We start from the raw sequence: 22,500 nt of genomic DNA on the forward strand, positions 1-22,500 counted from the left end.
TCACGCTTTCATATTTTTCGTACTTTTTAATATTGGTCTTACGCTTTGCTTGCATATTTCATAAACGTTACATGATTTTAAATAGACCCACATGCATGAGTAAATTACCCCTGACCCCTGTGACTGACCTTTGTAGGCCCCAAGCATGGCCTGCAGGTAGGCGTGTCGCACGGGTGAGGTGGAGGCCTTGAGGGTGAAGGCCTTCTTGAACCAGTCCTTCAGGGCCGCGGGCACCTCCAGCGTCAGCCTGCCAGTCCACTGAGCGAGCACAGACACGGCGTGGACCAGCGTACCCTCGTGAACTATCAGATAGAGGGAACACACACACACACACAGACACACACACACACAGACACAGTCACACAGACACACACAGAGAATACATGTAAGTCAGTACTGATACAAAAGTGATAATACACCCCTCGCTCCGCCTTCTTCTCCCAGGTGGTGTCACGGAGGAGAGCGCCAGACTGACGGAGAGACACAGAGACAGAAAGAGGGAGGGAGGGATGGATAATTACCTTCTTGCTGTAGGTAAGGAACAAAGAGAACCGCCACGCTTGCATTGAGCGTCTGGCTGGATGAGCCAGACACTGCATGATGGCTGCAGCTTCCGATGCCTTTAAAACACACACACACACAAACACACACACACACACACACACACACACACACACACACACACACGGTTACATGACTACACATGATTCAAAGCATAATATTCATTTCCCCAAAGAAACAGTGGAGACAGCTTACCTGAGAGAACACTCATTTTCTGTGCCACAGCAGTAAGCTTCCCTTCAGATCCTAGACACACACACAAAAACATAAAGAAAGGTGTCACATAATAGCACGCGTGTTTGAGCACATGATGTAGACAGAAATCATGATGATAGGGTGTGCGTGCGGAGGGCCACTGACCTCCCAGGATGGCGAAGAGGTGAGTGGTCAGGTCCTGGACAGCGGTAGGGTTGCTGCACTGCTGGGCCAGGTTACGCAGGGCCTGGATGGCCTGCTCCACCAGCACAGGGTTGTTAGCCTTCAGCTGGCCTGGAGAGGCGATACACACACATCATTAGCACACACACTACACACTACACACACACAAACACACTCTCTACAGTTGACCAGACAGACAGACACACTTCAGTATGACGGCGGTGGCTTACTGGCGATGCCTTTGCTGATGTCCATGGCGTACTGACTGAGGTCCAGGGTGAGGGAGGCCAGCAGGCAGGAGATGGCTGCAGAAGACAGAGAGACGTCCAATCACAGATTACAGCTCTCATACACACTAACTACAGCTCACACACACACACACACTACAGCTCTAACACACACACACACACACACACACACACACACACACACACACTACAGCTCACACACACACACACTACAGCTCTCACACACACACACACACACACACTACAGCTCTCACACACAGACACACACACACACACTACAGCTCTTACACACCAACTAAAGCTCTCTCTCAGACACACACACACACTACAGCTCTCATACAAACTTACTCTGCATGCAGTTCTCTGGACTCCGCAGCATGGCCTTGGTCAGTGTGGGCAGCAGCTGCTCCTTGAACTCTGTGTGTGTCACGTGACGCAGCATAGAGCCACTTCGCTCCTGAACACACACAAACGGGCACAAATATGAACACAATAACACACACACAAACATGAATGCCAGACAGTTACACACACACACACATACAGGTATGTCACACTTGAGAGACTCACCAGGATGTACTGGTGGGGTACAGTCTTGCTCGTAAGAATGGTCTTCACATAGAGGTCCAACAGCGCCCCCTACAGACAAGACGACAAAGATGCACAGCCACAAAACCAAGCAACATTAGCACACTGAGGGCTTATGTGCTGATAAATACATGCCTGCATAACCGCCCCTCCAGCAGTTACCGATGAAACTTAACATAACAGGGCTGAACGATACATTTCATTTGCAATAAAATCGCGATATGATAAACCGCAACGTGCGTGATTACAACACAGTCTTTTTTTTTCTTAAGATGGCTAATTTTGAGCAGTTGAATACAAATATTTCACACTAAATGTATCTCATATTGTGTTGGTCATATTTGAATCATTCATTATGCTTTGTTGGGAAAAAAAAGGGGATACAATTAAAAAATTGCAAATGAAATCGCAATATTGGGGGAATAAATCGCAATTAGATTATTTTTCCAAATCGTTCAGCCCTACAACAGATTGAGCAGCACTGAGATGCAAAAGACCTTCTAGTATTGACACAGTATTGCATTCTTCTCCCACCTTGTGCTTATCGATGGTGGCGATGTCCTTCTGGGTCGTGCAGAAGTCGACACACACGCCCAGTAGGGCCAGAGAGATTGGGGTCGAGTCCAGACTTAGCAGTGTGCTCAGGTACTGGTCCACCATCCCTGGGTGCTGGAGGAGGGAGAGAGAGAAGGAAGAGAGAGATTGAATAGAGGGGAAGATGGAAGAGAGGGAGAGATGGAGGAGAGGGAGAGATGGAAGAGAGGGAAAGATGGAAGGTGTGGAGGAGGGAGAGAGAAGGAAGAGAGAGAGGAGTAGGGAGACAGAGAGAGAGAGAGAGTTGGAGAGAGGGAGAGAAAGGAGTAGGATGAGAGGGAAGGAGAAAGGGAGGAGAGAGCGAGATGTATGTTATATGTGTGTTATATGAGTGTGAGTCTTTTTATGGGGCGTGTGTGTGTGTGTGTGTGTGTGTATGTGTGTGTGTGTTCAAGCTGTTCTGCTTTTACCTCCTTCCAGAGCTTGCTTAGGTGCTTCAGCACCGACTTCGTCGCATTTGGGGAAGCCCCGCCCACCACCTCAGCCAATAGGAGACTCTGCACCTCAACCTGTTCAGAAGATAGGACAGATCGGTTAGGTCTCACACACACACACACACAAAAGTACCTTTCATCATCTTTCCTCTCTTCTTGTCAAAGACTTGAAGTATGCCCTGAGGGTAAGAAGTTTACAATAGAACTGATACCTAACTGCATGTGTGTGGTTCTACACACAATCACACATACACACACACACACACACACACACACACACACACACACACACACACAGACACAGACACAGACACTAGTTGTCTGTAAAAACTCCTGAATACAAAGCAACACAAAACATTAACATCACATATCTTGTCTTATGGTATCTTTAAGATGACTGTTTGCTTGTAGTTTTATTCAGTATATATTCACATACGGACAGATATTATAGACAGTGCTTATTTAGCCTCTCCTGTCATCTCACGGTCTCACAGACAGAGATTATAGAGCTGTGTGTGTGTGTGTGTGTGTGTGTGTGTGTGTGTGTGTGTGTGTCAGGGGCGCAGATAGCACTGGGGACGGGGGGGGGGACGTGTCCCCCCCCCTAGATTCATAATGACCCTGATCCGTCCCCACCACTCTGACTACGCAAGGCGACTATCATCTGTTAATAACTCTGCAAAGCTGATAAGGCGATGTTAGCGTCCCCCCCAGTTCAAAAATCCCATCTGCACCGCTGGTGTGTGTGTTCCACGCCTCACCAGTTTCTTCCATTGGGGCCCCTCCCTCTTGTCGGCCGTGGGGAAGACTGCTTTCACCAGCAGGCAAGTCCAGGCCACCGCCATGGTGGCGGAGGAGGCCGTGCTCTTCCTGAAGGATAGGGACAGAGGAAGTGACATCAGCATCAGGCAGGAAATGAGAAGAGGATATGAGGAGGTTAGAAAGAAGCTGAGGCCTGAGGGAGAGCGAGAGAGAGAGAGGGAGAGCGAGAGAGAGAGAGAGAGAGAGAGAGAGTGAGAGAGAGAGAGAGAGATAGGGAGAGGGAGATTGTACTAGTCGTACTGGTGACATGACCAGAAAAGCAAGGAAAAGAAGTCTCATAAAATAGCACAAAACAGTGAGGATGGAGGACCAGGTATGCAAGACCTTCCCACTAAAACGGTACAGCCCCTGTGGTGTCATAGTTACTCTCTCATCACACACATGGGGAAGACCATAATACACGTGTTCCAGAACATCAAACATCATTAGAGTGTTTAGAAACTCTACTTTCAACAATGAATTAATTCAATCTCATTACTCTGCCTCCATATCAAAGCTGTGGATTGCTTTTTTCTGAATTTGTTACGCAAGCAAGACTGTGATGCAAAGCAAAACATGACAAAAGTGGACATACACACTGACCAATCACCTCAGGTGGTAGACATACACTGACCAATCACCACAGTTGGTAGACATACACTGACTAATCACCTCAGTTGGTGGACATAAACTGACCAATCGCCACAGTTGGTTGACAAACACTGACCTATCACCTCAGTTGGTGGAAATACACTGACCAATCACCTCAGTTGGTGGAAATACACTGACCAATCGCCACAGTTGGTTGACATACACTGACCAATCACCTCAGTTGGTGGAAATACACTGACCAATCACCTCAGTTGGTGGAAATACACTGACCAATCACCACAGTTGGTTGACATACACTGGCGGTCACCTCAGTTGGTGGAAATACACTGACCAATCACATCAGTTGGTGGAAATACACTGACCAATTACCACAGTTGGTGGAAATACACTGACCAATCACATCAGTTGGGGGACGTACACTGACCAATCACAACAGTTGGTGGAAATACACTGACCAATTACCAGAGTTTGTGGAAATACATTGACCAATCCTCAAAGCATAACAGCACCAGGCTGGACATTCGACAAACTGTCATGCAATAAGACCTTAAACCAGGTCATGAATCAATCACAGATGATAGACAGGCCATGAGACTGACAACACAAAAACCCACAGCAGCGGACAGAATGGACTAACATAAGTGTCAGTTTTTCAATCATCTAGCATATTTTACACAGGGATCAAAGAGATCCATATCTGGCATATGCAAACTGGTGATGACCCCATAAGGCAAACAAGGGCGTTTCACTTCATTACTCATTTTGCAGCACTGCAAACACAATGGAAGTGACTCTCCTAGAGGTAACACACAGAAACAGAAACACACTGAAACTGACTCTACTAAGGGTAACACACAGCACTGCAAACACACTGAGAGTGACTTCCTAGAGGTAACACACAGAAACGCAAACACACTGAAACTGACTCTACTAAGGGTAACACACAGAAACGCAAACACACTGAAACTGACTCTACTAAGAGTAACACACAGAAACGCAAACACACTGAAGGACTCTCCTAGAGGTAACACACTGAAACTGACTCTCCTAGAGGTAACACACAGAAACAGAAACACAAACACACTGTAACTGACACTACTAAGGTAACACACAGAAACACAAACACACTGTAACTGACTCTACTAAGGTAGCTCAGATTAGATTCAATTTAACTTTATTGTCATTGCACAGAGTACAAGTACTGAGGCAACGAAATGCAGTACTTGTACTCTGTGCAAAGACAATACAGTTGAATTTAATCTAACAAACACACTGAAACTGACTCTACTCAGGGTAACACACAGAAACGCAAACACACTGAAGGACTCTCCTAGAGGTAACACACAGAAACGCAAACACACTGAGGGACTCTCCTAGAGGTAGCACACAGAATTGCAAACACACTGAGAGTGACTTCCTAGAGGTAACACACTGAAAATTGCCCTGCGACATCAACTATGTACCAGCAAGGGACTTCTGAAGCAATACACCGCAGGGGATACCACTGCCCAATACGAGCCAAAGAAAATCCATAACCACATTTTCTAAACCAGAGCTGACTATGAGTGTATATACCACAACCCCACCCCCCCCACCCCGGTGCCTTGTGCTTACCCTGGCAAGCCATTCTTGCTGATGACCCCGCAGCTGAGCAGGCATGATGGCAGGTTGGCAGCGATGAAGGCAGGCTGGGACTGCGCCAGCAGGTCAATGACGGAGACCACCGCTCGCCGAGATGCCGCATCTCTGGGGAAGGCAGTTAAACGGTCAGCACTAGTCACATTCTTGGCTTCACATTAGTAGTGACAGTGACACCAGCAACCAAAGTCCTTCATGGTAATTAAGTAATATCACATGTATTTGTCAGATGATCACCACCAGCACGGTGGTTGTTTATTTATAGCCTTTAAGCAAGCAGCCAGATCTGTAAACAAAGTCCTTCTGAAGCATACAGGAATGATTAATATCACATCTATCTGACATTCATTTTTAATTATTCACAGTAAAGTACTTTCATAGTAGTGCAACAGGCTTAATTGCAGCAGGCTCTTCACTAATTACCACATGATCTACTCCCAACAGAGTTGGAGGGTGAACAGATACAGCATAGGCTGAGTATAGGCTGAGTATAAGAAGTGTGATGATGATGGTGATGATGATGTGTGTTTGTGTGTTTGTGTGTGTGTGTGTGTGTGTGTGTGTGTGTGTGTGTGTGTGTGTGTGTGTGTGTGTGCGTGTGCGTGTGCGTGTGCGCGTGTGCGTGTGCGTGTGCGTGTGCGTGTGTGTGCATGCGTGTGCGTCTGTGTGCGTCTGTGTGCGTCTGTGTGTGTGTGTGTGTGTGTGAGTGAGTGTATGCCAGAAGCAGGCAGAGGTGGGTAGGAGCGATGTCTCACCTGTATCTGTGAAGAGTGAGGCAGAAGAGTTTGCACAGGCCTTTGATGGCTGGCTCGGGCAGCTCTGCAAGAAGACCAAAACACAAAACTCTCCGTCACGATCAATTGGCCATTTCCATCCACTGATGACCATCAGGGAGACATATTAAAACCACAACATCAACTGAAAAAGGTGCTTCTGTTGAACTTCACCTTTTCCACTGAGGCAATCTCTCAGCTCTCCAAGGATGTCTTTTCGCTCCCTCACACTGGATGTGGTCACTCTCACCGCAAACTTCTTCAAAGTGTCCGAAACCTGATTCAGGATGGGGAACAGGATGCGTGAGTTACGATGACAACAAACACAAGGCCAGTGTAGGACGCCATCATGTCGTCATGTGTTCTACTCTGGCACTGTGAACGTCAAACTGGCACAGGAATTTTCTAAAGCCTCCTGTCTAAAGAACAATTGGGATGACTATACAGTGGTGTTAGATTAGATAAGATTCAACTGTATTGTCATTGCACAGAGTACAAGTACTGCATTTCGTTGCCTCAGTACTTGTACTCTGTGCAATGACAATAAAGTTAAATTGAATCTAATCTGATTCCACTATAGCCATCCCTATTGTTCATTGCTCATGACACAGGCCCAAATGGTCAAGCAGACTGTCCATTCATCTAACCCAACACACAAGAACACCCTGCCCGACATTTTGGCATTACATCAACAGTGATTTATGCAATGGTGTTCTGTTCGTTAGTGTTATATGAATGCTTCTGCACAGCGAGACCTTTCTTTAGTAGGTGGGCCAGTTGAACTGAGTTGGGTAACGAAAGGGTTGGGTCTTTGAAAGTTTCTCCAAACTCTTTCAAAGGTCTCATAAGACAACTTTATCAAGACTAATGTTGCCTTTTAAAAACCTCACTTGTGGATCTATAAATCATTTCACTTGTTGATGTTGCATTCTTTTAAGATCTTATCACAGTAGATCACACAATGTTTACTTGACAAGATAGCATGTGGTGGCAGTAAAGCACCACTTCGCCTGTTATAAAGACGCTGGGATAACAATAAATATAGCAATGATAAATACATTTGAGTGAAGTTATTATGTGTGCTTCGGATAACAGCAACGAAACATTAAGATGACCATCTGAACAGTGGGTTAAAAGGCTACTTCACGAAGTAGCCGTCTAGCTTCTAGCTAGCTAACATTAGCCAGCCTTTCCATAATGTTACTTCTGAATAAGCTTAATCTGTTGCAGTTGTTAACGTCACTGAACAGGGACTCTTTATTTAGTAGAGTTACACGCAGTGATATGTTTTAATATCGTCAGGCAGTCAAAGTAAAAAGCACAACGGGCGATATGTATTTTCCAGGATAGTTTAAATTCAGTGAACACATGCAGTACGGCAGAGCCCCGTGTTAGCCACGAACGACACACCAACCTGCGTGTCCGCCGCCATCTTGCCGGTGTCGATCTGGAACAAGTCTGACGCTGCTTCCGGGTCATTACATCAAGCAAAGCCAACCGGTTCAGGCAAATACGGCACAACAGAAGGGTCATTTGCAAGAAACCAAAATGTAAATGAGAATTTAGGACTACTAGTTTGATGGACTCTTGTCCATTGGTGATTTATCATGGTGCTGTTTGTCTTTAGGCTTGAGTCTAAACTCAGACTATTGATCTCAAATTTGGTTACTAACTACGATTTTTAATCCAGCACTCTTTCCTTAGTTACTTTTTTCTTTTTTGTACAGTGTGGAGCGTGAAAGTCTTACTTTTTTACATTTCACTACCAGGTCGTATATGTGACAAATAAAGCACTTGAACTTAACTTGATACAGAACTTCTGCCTGGATTTTTTTTGATACACCTTTGAATCATTCACCTTTGTCCCTGTGGCGTTGATTGACAGTGGGCATCTCAGGACCAGGGGGTGGTACAACATATTGAGATGATGATATATCACCATAATTCTGATCCCAATCCATTACAAATACACCAACACCACCAACCCAGGGTACTTGATAGAGGGTAAACAGTCAAGAAACACATTTTATAACTGGGATAATCCATCAAAATGGTTATTTAGCAGTTACTGGATGAGATAAGAGTGCAATATACTTTGTTTCTATTTTGTAAAATTGCATATATATATATATATATTGATATTCTTAGAATATCATGATCGGACTGTGAGTAACCCTCTGATTTCCTCTCTTTTCAGGACAGGGTCATGGGGAACTGCTTCAAAATACAGCAGAACCTTCAGAGCATCTGTCTTTGAATTAACTCTGGGCGTCGGCTCATTGTCGTCCAATGCATGACACGCATGACAGCGCTTTCTGTTTCTCCCTCGTTCTCTGTCTCTCTCCCTCTCTCTGTATCTCTCTCTCTCCCTCTCACTTGTTCTCTCTCCTCTCTCTCTCGTTCTCTCCCTCGTTCTGTATGTCTCTCTCCCTCTCTCTCTTTCCCTTGTTCTCTGCCGTTCTTTTTATCCTCCTGCCTTTCTTCGGGTCTTCTGAACCTTCATCGGCTCTCGTTGCGCTCCACCATAACAGAGCACAAACACTCTTCAGGGCACCCAGGGCCTCTTGTCTCAGTGAGAATTATGCAAATGTCGCAAGGTAGCAAAATGTACTTTATTTGTGCTTTTAATACATGTGACCTGCAAACAGACTGAAAAACTGACCGTCAGAACACCTCACAAGATGAAAATAAATATAGCAAGTGGTGCCTTAAAATAATAGCAAATTAAATGCACAATTTGGAAAATTGCATGTATTTCACTCAATTTTTTGGTGCGGCGTTAAGATTTATATTAGAGATTCGTGTCGATTAATGTTTTGTTACATACACTGGCTTTCACAAACAGCCATACCACACACACTCCGGGGAGGTTTTCAACAACACTCAACAGTATTAAGACTTGCACTCGAAAACACAAAACAACTACACAAAACAAAGAAAAAACTTATCAGTGATGGAAATCAGCAGTTTTAGTTTTGCAGTATGTTACCTGTGAGACTGATAGAAAAAGAACACAAATATATTGATGATACAGCCATTTAGATGCATCAGTGTTACAAGAAACAAGTGGAAGATGTCATCATAGTTTGAGTGGTTATTAGAAATTAATAAAGCAGTACAAAAATATAGTGGAAAAAAAAGACTTTGTCTGCAGACTGAATCCTGAAAACACCTGTTTCTATGGTGAAGGAACAAATACCTTCTTCTATGGTGAAGGAACAAACATTTCCCTCCATATTGTTAATCTTCATAATCTCATATGTTCACATTCTAAATCCTGAAGTGAATACCTGTTGCTATGCTTGAAGAACAAACACCTGGTTCTATGGTGAAGGAACAAACGTTTCCCTCCATATTGTTATTCTTTAAATCTCATACGTTCACATTCTAAATCCTGAAGTGAATACCTGTTTCTATGGTGAAGGAACAAACGTTTCTGATTCTATTGTGAAGGAACAAACGTTTCCCTCCATATTGTTATTATTCATGATCTCATATGTTCACATTCTTAGTCCTGAAGTGAATACCTGTTGCTATGCTGTGGGGCTCATATCCCAGCCCTCAGACTGGTTCCGTGTTCCTCCTCCTCTACGACTCTGACTATATCCGTATCCAAGGTGACAACCAGGAGTGGCTTTACTGTATAGTGTATACATTTCTATACAAATGAATGACTGATTCTGGTTAAAAATGGTGTACTCTCCAATGCTATTCTGCCATGTTAATATATCAAATATTGTTTTAGATTTGGATGATTAACAGGTTGTGTCAGGGCTGGATTCATTACCCCTTTCTTAACAGCTAGTTTCCAACACTAATGTGAATTTTTATAAAACCTTAAAAGCAAGGTTTACCAAAAGGACAATCCATCACAAACCACAAACTCCACTCATAAAAACTCAGATTCATAGAAGTTCTCTAGAACTCTCGCAGAACTCTAGAAGTTCATAGAAGTTAGACTCAGCCAGTGAGCATCAAACCTTTCATATTGTAACTTACATTTCTACATTGTTCAGCTATGAATATCCTCTCATCTCATTATCAAAACCTTCCTGGGCAATCAATAGAAGATGCAGTCAGAAAGCAAAGACCACAGATCGATTCTGACTGGAAACGTTACCTGAACAACCACCTCCTCACCACAACTTGCTATTGTTTGTTGAAGACACTTAATATCTTCAAAACAATCACATCCTGAAACGACATGCAGACATGCCTACAGCAATTGTCATCACAGTCACGTCACGGCACACGCCTGCACACGCGCACACAGACACATTCACACACATCCACACACACACACACACCCACACACACACACACACGCTAACACAGGTCCATGCAGTGGTGTGTTCTAGCTGAAGAGCTTGACGAAGCAGCCCTGGCAGTAGGGCTTCTCGTTCTGCTCCTTGAAGGTGCCCTTGTTCAGCTGCTTGAGGCAGAAGGCGCAGACGAAGTGCTCGGGGTGGAACTTCTTGCCCATGGCGCTGATGCAGCGGCCCGTGATGGGCTTCTGGCAGCCGGAGCAGAGCGAGCCGCGCCGCTCGTGGTAGTGCATCTCACAGAACGGCTGGCCGTCGTGCTCGAAGAAACTCCCATTGACGAAGGGCGTGAAGCACTCCTGCGGATCACAACATAGGTTAATCATAAGAATGACCAAGAATGATCAAGGAAAGACACAACAGCACATACATATACAACTAAGGCTAAGGTTGAGAACGAGGCACAAACTGGGCCATATGTAAGCCATAACAGGGCCAGACGTAAGCCGCATCTGGAATAGACGTAAGCCATAACAGGGCCAGACGTGAGCCGTATCTGGAATAGACGTAAGCCATAACAGGGCCAGACGTAGGCCAGATCTGGAATAGACGTAAGCCGTATCTGGAATAGACGTAAGCTGAATCTGGAATAGACGTAAGCCGTATCTGGAATAGACCTAAGCTGAATCTGGAATAGACGTAAGCTGAATCTGGAATAGACGTAAGCTGAATCTGGGCCAGACGTAGGCCATAACAGGGCCACACGTAGACCAGATCTGGGCCGGATGCATCTTCTGTGTAAGCAACTGCGTGTATGCAACTGGCCTTCACCCACCCTGCAGACGAAACACTCGGGATGCCACAGGCAGCTCAGCGCTGAGATGTAGTTGTCCAGGATGGCGCGGGCACAGCCCCCACACTTGGGTGCAAACAGGTCGAAGTAGTCCTTCCGACAGTACGCCTTCCCATCCTTCTCATGGAAACCTGTGGTGCACACACACACACACACACACACACACACACACACACACACACATGTAGTCACATGACTCTACCTAGTTATTATTTATTACTGCCTAAACACTCAGGCCTTCTTCCTCTGGAATGACACACACTCACCTCCGGGACCAAAGAAAGATCCGCAGTGCACACACACAGACACACACAAACACACTCACATTCAGGACCAAAGAAACACCCACAGTGTGCATACACACACACACACACACACACACAAACACACACACACACTCACCTTCGGGACCAAAGAAAGAGCCACAGTGTGCGCAGAAGAAATGCTCTGGATGCCATGTCCGATCCAGGGCAGTTACTACTTTCTGTGACACACACACACACACACACACACACACACACACACACACACACAAATGGTCACTCTTTTAGCAAAAATAACTATATATGTAAACTGTGTGTGTTTTTGTGTGTGTTAATGTCTGTGTGTGTGTGTGTGTGTTTGTGTGTGTGTTTGTGTGTGTGGATGTGTGTGTGTGTGTGTGTGTGTGGATGTGCGTTTTATACTCACATCCAGGATGGGTCCGTTACAGTAGTTACAGCGTGGGGAGAAGAGGTGATGGTAGTCTCTCTCACAGTAGGGCAGCCCGTCACGCTCAAAGAAGTTTCTGGAACCAATCTCCTCCTGACAGTGTGTGCACACGAAGTGCTCCGGGTGCCACGTGCGCCCCATGGCTGTCACCAACTACAAAACACACAGAAATATATGTACACATACACCGCAATTCATTTGTTATCAATCTCTTATCTTCAAACTCAAAAGTTTGATTCCACTGATAATGAATGTTAAACTTTAAACATTTCCACATCATTCAGCCTCAGATGTTTTTCAGGTGTCATCTTGGTTTTCAAATAATTTGTAATCCTTCAATGGAAGTTTTCTAGCTTCTAAATATATACCAGCTAGAAGTCATGGCTCTGTTCATGAGCTGATTTATTGAGCAACGGCGCCCTCACCTGGCCAATGATGGGCTTGCAGCAGGCCCCACACGTGCCCTTGGCCACAGTCTGCACTCCCAGCTTGTTGAGGTCTGACTGCAGGCTGCCCAGCATGGAGTCCAGCTTATTGCCCTGCAGGTTAGAGCCCTTCCCCTGGGCCATGATCTACACAACAGAAAGTCAGGGTCAGAAAACAGGAAGTTCAAAACCAGACACACACACACACAAACACACACACACACACCGGACATGCAGCTGTACATTCAAACACACACCATACAAACGCTCAATACACTCGCACAATTTATGAGATCATTGAATACAGGGCAGATTGCAAACATGCAGCTGTTTACATGTTACAGATTCACGCGTGTTTCAGATTCACACGGCCACATCATTTTTAAAATGTGAACCTTTACATGCGGTTCAGTAGTTGACACAACTGCTTTCCCCCCAAAACAATGAAACGTCCTTCAGGTTCCTCTCATGGACATCAGCGATAAGCTGATTCTAATTCAGGCATAGAGGTCAGATTAAACACTGCCCACTTCCCCACGCCTCCACACAGCACACAGAAGCAGGCTGGCACTGGCAGTCAGGCACCCCAGCACCAGTGCTTCCACTCTCATCCCCGGCTCTGGTAGTCACATCAGTGACCTTCAAACATGCTGGGTTACGGGTGGGGTTGGCCTTATTCTTTATAAAATGACATTCATCAACCGACAGCAATAACGATATTCAAAAGGCTGGCTGAAGAAAAACAATGTTGCTGTGTCCTGTCTTTGTCTCAAGTTTGAAAACAGTATGGCAGTATATACTACACATCCTGTGTGCCTGTTTCAGGCCTGTTTCTTTACTTGTATCTGGCCCGGACATACAGTATGTGGGTAAATATTCCACACCTGGGGCCGACCAGAGCACACCCAGAATGCATGAGAATACTGAGAAAAATATACTTCAGTCTTGTGCCTTTAAAACAGCATCACAGCTGTGAATGTAGCAAGATTAGAAAGGCCTACGTATTTGACCTTTTAAAGCAGCCCTAGCCTGCCCTGGGTGACAGGCGTTGTTAATTGTCTGCCTCCATCACCCGGTACCAGGTTATTTAGACCACACGCTGGGCAGACCATGGACCAGCCCGGCACAGGACTGGGTCTCTAACTCAGCATGTTTGAAGGGCTGGACGTTAGTCAGGCAGAACCAAAACCAGAACCGGAACCAGAACCGGAACCAGAACCAGAGGGTCTTAACTGAGCTCCATTCCTGCATGGGAGGGAAGAGGGGGTCGTACTCCGTCTGGCTCCCGACTGACACCAGCCTTTTTGGGGCAGGCGGTGTAGGAGGGGTGGGTACTGGAGGTGGAGGAGCCTGCACTGGTGGGGGGCGCGGGGTGGGTTTGGGGACAGGGACCGCCACGGGCACCGGAGCTGGGGCAGGTGGGGGGGGGGACGGGGATCTCCGCCGGACCGGAGGGGAGGGGAGCGGGGGAGGGAGGTTTCTAACGAGGGGTGCAGGAGCAGGTTCCTGAGGAGGAGGTGGTGGTGCTGGAGCAGGGGTCTGCGGAGGGGGAGGGGAGGGGGCAGGTGGGGGGAGAGGCGGCGGGGCCTCCTTGACTGGGGGGGGTCTTCTTGGCTCCTCACGGCGGGGGGCGGGGGGAGAGACTGGGGGAGGAGGGATGATCTTCCGCTGTGGGAGAGGAGACTCAGGAGGAATGATAATCTAGAGGAAGAGGAAAGATGGACAGAATAAAAAGAGGACAAGAAGGAAAGGATGATCATGCGGATGAGAGCAGAAAACAGAAGAGTAACAATGGAAAAAAAGGACAGGACAATGATAATGGTTGGAAATGAAAGGATCAGGCTATAAAAGCAGGTTATAGGTCTAATGAAGATGGATTTTTATTTATTGTCACACTCTTGCCCTCACCATCTCTCTTTTCTCTCCCTCTCCGTCCTCTTTTCTGTCCCTTCCGACATTTTCTTTTTCTATCTCCCCCACCCCTTCCCCACTCACCCCTTCCTCCCTCTCTCTCTCTCTTTCTCTCTCTCCTCTCCCTCTCTATCTCCCTCTCCTCTATTTTGTCTCTCCCTCTCTCTTTATCTCTCTCTCCCCCTCTCTCTCTCCATTTCTCTCTCTCTCTGTCTCTCTCTCTTCCACTCTCTGCCCTCTTTTTTCCCTATCCTTCTCTCTCTCTCTCTCTCCTCCGTCTTTCCTCTACCTTTTCCCCATCGGGGCCCTCTCGTGTGCGTTTGGGGTTGTTCATGACGATCACGCCCTCCGTGAGCCAGTCGTCGGGGGTCTTGCGCAGCCGCTCTTTAGCGCGGCTGATCCCCAGCTTGCCCTGCAGCTCCTCGATGAGCCGGTCCTGGGAGTTGCTCTTGTGGTAGATGAGGGGCCCCCCCTTGCGGCGCGGGTGGTTCTCCCGGTTCATGGGGTGCGCGTTGGGCGACTCCTTCGTACGCCTGATCACAGACTTGATCTGATTGGGGAGGGACAGAGGGCTGTTGAAGGGGTTGACTCCGTTGACTCCAGCGGAAGCCATCAATCACAGCGCAGACCAAGCCAGTGCGAGCCAATCACAGTGCACTTCACTCCAGCAACAAGCCAATCACAGCACATTTCAATCCAGTGCGAGCCAATCACAGTGCACTTCACTTCAGTGCGAGCCAATCACAGCACATTCCATTCGAGTGCGCGCCAGTCACAGTGCACTGCATTCTATTAAAAACAATCATAGTGTGTAAGCCAGTGTAGACCAATCAGGATGCACTCTACTTCAATATTAGCCAATCATGGCACACTCCATCCAGCAAAATTCAAAGGCAACAAAGCTCACCCAGACACACAAAGGTGAACTCAAACCAGGTAGCAGGTGAATTATTCAAGATTAAACAACACACACACGTACACAAAAACAAAAGCTCTATATACCAATAGCCTCTGTAAATAAAGGGTAACCTCAAAGCAAACTAAGTATTATGCTCCAAGTATTATTACTCCAACTTAGTAAATGGGAACTTGGTGAGATAGCGCTTCACACACATGCTGAGAGGATGAAGAGGAGAGTTGACTCCACTCCAAGAAATACGTCTCCAACCACAAGACTCAAATAGGAACACAGGCCATGCAGTCATGCCAAGCAGCACTTCCTTAGGAGTAAGCCTACAACAGCAGCTGTGATTTCAACTCAGATCAACTCAAATCATTAGCCAAAAGCAGCTCTGATAGCAGGCCTGTGTGTGTGTATGTGTGTGTGTGTGTGTCATCCTCCTCGAGGAGTATTGGCATGTAGTCTCTGCTCAGTTTCTACTTCTTGATTTACATTGTAGATAACTCCATGTGTGCAGAGGACAGGCAGTGGTTGTCAGGCAGCAGTTCCCCGGCAGCGGTTGTCATGCAATGGTTGCTAGGCAGCAGGCATAGGGCAGCAGGCATTGGTCAGCCCTGGAGGTGGCGTGTGTGTGGCGTACATGTCCGGAGGCGGAGACACGGTCCAGTGCGAAGGGGTGCATTTGGGGCATGTCCATCTGTGCGTCGGGGGTGCCGGGGCAGGTCGATGGGGTGAGGGAATCGTCCATCCAGCTGGCCTCCGTCATGGGCGTCATGGACCCGTCCGTGCCGTCGTACGCCATCTTCAGCTCCATCTCGGCCCAGTCCAGGTCGCTTCGCCCGTCCGACTGGTAGTCGCCCATATCCGACTCCGTCCGAGTGTCCGGCCGCACGTCCCTGCGGTCCATCGACACTATGGGCTCCTCGAACACTTCCTGCAGAGGTTCCGCGTTCAGCTCGGACGCTCGCGTGAACGACAGCAGAGACTCGCTCTCCGGTTTGGGGGTGAAACTCATAGACAGCAGCTTGTCCAGGGCCTCGTCCAGGGAGGCCTGGGTCTCCCCGTCCCCCGCCAAGGCTGCAGGTGGCTGGGGTTGGGCGGTCGCTTTAGGGGACTCCTCTGGAGGGTTGTAGCTTTTATAGGGAGCTTTAGAGGAGGGGAGTGAAGAGAGAGAGAAAGCCTGAGAGACAGAGAGGGGGGGGAGGACAGGAGACTCACCAACAGGAGCTGCAGAGGGGGGTGCGAGAGCGGAAGACTTTGAGAAGGGAGGGGTGAGGCTTTTGGAGGAGGTGGAGAGAGGGGAGTCATTGTGAGGGAAAGAGGAGAGGCCGTTGACTGCGGGGAGGACCAGCGGGCTCTTTCGCTCTGGGGAGGGTGAGGGCCTCTTCAGGGAGGACACGGGGCTGGGGGACTTAGCGACGGGGCTGGAGGAGGGGCTGGAGAGAAAGCTGAGGGGTTCAAGCTTCAGGTGGGGACTGGAGGAGGCCGGGGAGGGGGTGCCGGTTTTTGGGGGGCTGGGGGCCGTCTGGGAGCGCACCACGAGGGTGTCGGTGCGTGAGCTGAGCATGGAGGCCGACACGTCGATGATGGTGTCTGGGGTGAGACGAGAGCTGGAGGGGGAGGTGGAGGAGGAGCCGGAGCTAGGGGGGCTGAGGGAGGAGGCCGCAGCCGACAGAGAGAGCTCCGAGCTGGGCTTCAGGAGAGGGGTGCCGGCCTGGGGTGGAAGGGAGGGGTCCACCCCATCCTCCTCTATGTGCAGCTCCAGAGTTACGCCACCAGAGGAGGGGAGTGGGGAGTCACAGGAGAGGTGTGGGGGGAGGCTGTAGACCGCAGGGGCTGATGGGATAGCTGGAGGACTAAAGGGTTTCTGTTCGAAGTGCCGCTCTAAGGAGGGGGAGCCCTGAGAGGCGGGCTGCAGAATGGACAGCAGAGGAAGAGGAGGAGGAGGAGAAGAGGAAGAAAGGAGGAGGAGAGGAAGGAGGAGGAATGAAGAGAGAAGGAGAGGACAGGAGATGGAAAGAGCAGAGAGGGAGAAGGAAGGGATGAAGGAAAATATAAAAGTGGATGGTTAGCAGATGAAGTGAGAGTGTGTAATAGGTTGGATGCAGCAGGGGAGGAGTCAGGTAATACAGCAGGAGGTTCAGAAGACCCACACTCTCACTCAATCACACACACACACACACACACCCTCGATCACACACACACACACACACACACACACACACACACACACACACACCCTCAATCACACACACACACAGACACACACACACACACACACACACACACCCTCAATCACACACACAAACACCTACCCTCAAACACACACACACAGCCTCAATCACACACACACACCCTCAATCACACACACACACACACAGCCTCAATCACACACACACACAACCTCAATCACACACAGACAGCCGTACAGAACCCTGTCAGCCTGCAGAACACACACCCCAACCGAGAGATTTCACACGGATCTTAACACGGATCTCTTAACTCATACCCTCAATCACACACACAGCTGTACACACACACATACAGTATATTACGTAACATACCCACACGTATACACACACTGACAATTTAACAATTTAAAGTCAATCAGGCAGGCTGCACACACACAGACACACACACACAAACAAACACACACACATACACACACACTTATATAATCATACACACACACACACACACACACACACATACATACACACACACACACACACACACACAAACACACACACACACAGCTGTGCACCTTAAAGTCAGACAGGCAGGCCATGAGCTCATCTAGCTCTCGAGTTGCTGAGGTGGCCGAGATTCTGGCCTGCTGCTGAGAGGGTGTGTCCAACTGGCTGTCCATCAACTCACTGTGGAGGGCTATAGGGCTGGGTCTATACACACACACACACACACACACACACACACACACACACACACACACACACACATACACACACACACACACACACACACACACACACACACACAAACACACAAACACACGTAAACACATGTTAACATACACATACACACATGTAAAAAGTCTGACATTGATACTGCGAAAAGCTTAAAGAAAAGCAGGGATGATAGGGAGTGTTGTGTGGTTGTGTGTATGTGTTTGTGTACATGAGTTTATGTGTGTGTATTTGTGGGAGTACCTACAAATTCATGTCATGCTTGTTCGTGTAAGCTTGTGCGTGTGTGTGTGTGTGTGTGTGTGTGTGTGTGTGTGTGTGTGTGTGTGTGTGTGTGTGTGTGTGTGTGTGTGTGTGTGTGTGTGTGTGTGTGTGTTTGTGTACATGAGTTTATGTGTGTGTATTTGTGGGAGTACCTACAAATTCATGTCATGCTTGTTCGTGTAAGCTTGTGCGTGTGTGTGTGTGTGTGTGTGTGTGTGTGTGTGTGTGTGTGTGTGTGTGTGTGTGTGTGTGTGTGTGTGTGTGTGTGTGTGTGTGTGTGTGTTTGTGTACATGAGTTTATGTGTGTGTATTTGTGGGAGTACCTACAAATTCATGTCATGCTTGTTCGTGTAAGCTTGTGCGTGTGTGTGTGTGTGTGTGTGTGTGTGTGTGTGTGTGTGTGTGTGTGTGTGTGTGTGTGTGTGTGTGAATATGTTCCTTACACTGGAGAGGGCACAACACACTCCAGCTTGCTCAGGCTACTGCCCCTCTGTACACCCCCGATGCCGTTCTGCAGGGGGGGGTCCAGACCAGCAGGGGTGAGGGTGATCCCTGGGGTCCCCCCGTTGTCCTGTTCATAGGAGTAGAGGGTACACTCAGGCAGGGGGGGCGCCTCTTCATCTGGATGGGGGGGGGGGGGGGGGGGGGGCACAAAATGTACAAACAAACGTTAGTATATGTGTGTGTGTGTGTGTGTGTGAGTGTGTGAGTGTGTGAGTGTGTGTGTGTGTATGTGAGTGTGTGCGTGGGCGTGTGTGTGTGTACGTGTGCGTGTGTGTGTGCCTGTGCGTGTGCGTGTGCATGTGTGTGTGTGTGTGTGTGTGTGTGTGTGTGTGTGTGTGTGTGTGTGTGTGTGTGTGAGTGTGTGTTACCATCAGTGGGGAACCCAGGTGTGTTCTGTACAGCGTTGAGCTCCAGAAGCAGGCGGTCCAGCTCAGACAGGTTACTGCCCAGAGCCGTGGTCATCGCTGCAGTGGAGGAATCAGACGACTTCTGCTTATTGGGGAAACTGCATGGAGAGAGAAATGCATGCCACTTAGATACACACAAACGACTCACACACACACAAACACACACACACACACACAAACACACACACACACACACACACACACACACACACACACACACACACACACACATACACACACACACACACAAACACACACAGGGGAACACTGCAGATCAGATATCATCAGGAAAATACTTGGGGCCCGAAAGAGGAGTGGTTGTAATGCCCTAATCCACTCAGGATGTCTTTTAGATGACTAAAGGCTGATTCATGCTTCATTACGTAAGCGTAAGTGCAAGCGCAAGCGCAAGAGGCCGCGCAAGCCCCTTGCGCGACCCTTGCGCGACTTCTTACGTCTTGCGTGCGTCGGCCCCTTTTTCTAGACTTGCGTCATTTTTTACGTAAGCCCTTACGCGAGCCTCGCAGCCTGCATTCTATCAATGAATGATACGAGATGAGGTTACTAAAATATTCTGCATGTCTACTCAGTTTTACAGTGCTTCCCAAGTAAAGGTTTGAAAAGAACTTCAAGCTTCAGACTTTCTGTTAGGGAACCTGTTATCTATCTGCAGAGCAAATGTCAGGCTCATACAAAAACATTAACGTGAATTACTTGATGCTAATACTTAGCGCGGTGTCTATAGGATTTTCCATATACGTTAGCATTAAGCTAACGTATTTTCTACCACAGTAAAACATGCAATACTATGTGATTGTTTTTAGAAAACGAATGTTACGTGATGAGATTACTCAAGTGTAGTCTGCATGTCTGCTCAGTTTAACAGTGCTACCCAAGCAAAGGTTTGAAAAGAACTTCAAGCTTCAGACTTTCTGTTAGGGAAACAGCTTTCTATCTGCCAAGCAAATGGCAGGCTCATGATAACACGCGCAACCTTTGGGAGCATGAACTGCACCGAGTAAATTTTGCGCAACCGTTAACCCCCAACGCTGAACCAAGCAGCCGCCTTAACACATGTATCTCTCCATCTGTTCCTATGTGTTTGTCTCTGTGTTTGTCAGCCCTGATCACACCAAAACAAGTCATCATCTGTCAGCTCTTAAGTAAACAGACCCAAGGTTACACACACACATATACACACACTCAAACACATACACACACGTCCGCACACACACATACACACACACACTAACACGTGCACATACACACAGATGCGCACACATGCACACACACATACACACACTCAAACACACACACACACACATACATACACACACTTACACACACACACACATACACAGACACACACACACACACACAAACACCACTGCTACACAACAGGGTACACAGCAGGCATTGGATCCACTGTGCTAGTCTGCCTCCTAGCTGTAACAGGGTACCTGTGAATGTGGTCCTCTTCTACTGTATATGCGACAGATGAGGGGTAGTGCTAATGCACACACACACACACACACATACACACACACACACACACACACACACACACACACACACACACACACACACACACACCTGTAGATGTGGTCCTCTTCTATATTGGACAGAGGAGGGCTAGTGCTGCCCTGAGACCATGTGCTGCTCTTCTGGATCGAGCCCAGAGACTGGGAGCAGAGAGAGAGAGAGAGAGAGAGAGAGAGGGAGAGAGAGAGAGAGAGAGAGAGAGAGAGAGAGAGAGAGAGAGAGAGGGAGAGAGAGAGAGAGAGATTTTGTTGATTTTGAACAAACTTTTTATTGTACAACAGTTACAAGTTACCAGACAGATCCTTTCACCACCACCTATACACACACCACAGTAAAGAAACCAACACAAGCACAACAGAAAGGAAAATCAATACTTATTCTGAATTTAACAACATTTCATTTGACCACTCCTTTTGCAGTTAAATGCATGCGGAGGCGTGCAACCTCCTCCTCATCAAAGGCACCCTCTCTTATGTAACAGGCAATGTCATTGATCAACCAAGACCGCTTTGGAAAAAAAAAAACAATGTTAACGTTTTTTTCACCCTTGGTGTTACGCAAAAAGCAACGGATCTCCGTCGCTCGTCTTTAATAAAGGGAGGGACATTAGACAAAGTGATTTTCCTCGCAGGACTACTGAGAGGAAGAACAGGCGTAAATTCGCCCCCAATAGTAATGCCATGTTTAATGACCTCGTGGGCTTTATCGATTGAGCTCAAAAATAAAACAATCGCTTGGTTCATTCTTGAAGCAGAAACTACATTTTCGTAGCCTACTATCTTCCCCATAGCTAGACTTATATCCTCAATGCTTAATTTTGACTCAATCTTTACGCCATGGCGCCGGGTTAAATATTCAAAGTCCATTGTTCCCCGAGGTACCACGCACCGGTAAGCCGGTAAGCACCTCCGGGAAAAACAGCCCAAGACACAAAAAAAGTAGACCACCTAATGGTCAAATCTAAAGCATATATATACACAAATAGACACCATACAAACACGCAAACAAAGTTAGAAGAGTTAGAACGCCACAGACGGCAAACCTGTCGCACTCACACTCAACGCGCTCCACTCGCTCAAGCAGCTCAAACAAACACGTCCGCTCAGGTCGAGAGAGAGAGAGAGAGAGAGAGAGAGAGAGAGAGAGAGAGAGAGAGAGGGAGAGAGAGA

General features: G+C 47.6%; 2 protein-coding genes across 2 annotated transcripts in view; both read right to left on the minus strand.

The window, feature by feature from the left end:
• gcn1 (GCN1 activator of EIF2AK4) overlaps positions 1 to 8,080 on the minus strand; it is a 38,005-nt gene extending 29,925 nt beyond the window's left edge. Inside the window, exons 1-14 of the mRNA XM_080852885.1 lie at positions 8,042 to 8,080; positions 6,802 to 6,904; positions 6,610 to 6,673; positions 5,831 to 5,962; positions 3,565 to 3,673; positions 2,780 to 2,878; positions 2,310 to 2,444; positions 1,758 to 1,826; positions 1,536 to 1,644; positions 1,170 to 1,244; positions 922 to 1,050; positions 757 to 807; positions 522 to 620; positions 129 to 302 (exon numbers count right to left, since the gene is read on the minus strand). Coding sequence (XP_080709011.1) covers positions 129 to 302; positions 522 to 620; positions 757 to 807; positions 922 to 1,050; positions 1,170 to 1,244; positions 1,536 to 1,644; positions 1,758 to 1,826; positions 2,310 to 2,444; positions 2,780 to 2,878; positions 3,565 to 3,673; positions 5,831 to 5,962; positions 6,610 to 6,673; positions 6,802 to 6,904; positions 8,042 to 8,059 — 1,366 coding nt within the window. The 5' untranslated portion in view covers positions 8,060 to 8,080. The remainder of the gene's footprint in view (positions 1 to 128; positions 303 to 521; positions 621 to 756; positions 808 to 921; positions 1,051 to 1,169; positions 1,245 to 1,535; positions 1,645 to 1,757; positions 1,827 to 2,309; positions 2,445 to 2,779; positions 2,879 to 3,564; positions 3,674 to 5,830; positions 5,963 to 6,609; positions 6,674 to 6,801; positions 6,905 to 8,041) is intronic.
• Positions 8,081 to 9,220: 1,140 nt separating this feature from the next.
• The window catches only part of pxnb (paxillin b), a 31,306-nt gene continuing 18,026 nt past the window's right edge, over positions 9,221 to 22,500 (minus strand). Inside the window, exons 3-14 of the mRNA XM_080852028.1 lie at positions 21,383 to 21,471; positions 19,751 to 19,887; positions 19,322 to 19,499; positions 18,455 to 18,590; positions 16,331 to 17,602; positions 15,079 to 15,339; positions 14,112 to 14,579; positions 12,879 to 13,025; positions 12,433 to 12,606; positions 12,145 to 12,226; positions 11,725 to 11,873; positions 9,221 to 11,248 (exon numbers count right to left, since the gene is read on the minus strand). Coding sequence (XP_080708154.1) covers positions 10,982 to 11,248; positions 11,725 to 11,873; positions 12,145 to 12,226; positions 12,433 to 12,606; positions 12,879 to 13,025; positions 14,112 to 14,579; positions 15,079 to 15,339; positions 16,331 to 17,602; positions 18,455 to 18,590; positions 19,322 to 19,499; positions 19,751 to 19,887; positions 21,383 to 21,471 — 3,360 coding nt within the window. The 3' untranslated portion in view covers positions 9,221 to 10,981. The remainder of the gene's footprint in view (positions 11,249 to 11,724; positions 11,874 to 12,144; positions 12,227 to 12,432; positions 12,607 to 12,878; positions 13,026 to 14,111; positions 14,580 to 15,078; positions 15,340 to 16,330; positions 17,603 to 18,454; positions 18,591 to 19,321; positions 19,500 to 19,750; positions 19,888 to 21,382; positions 21,472 to 22,500) is intronic.

This window comes from Sprattus sprattus (genome assembly GCF_963457725.1).
Source record: "Sprattus sprattus genome assembly, chromosome: 15".
NCBI lineage: Eukaryota > Metazoa > Chordata > Actinopteri > Clupeiformes > Clupeidae > Sprattus > Sprattus sprattus.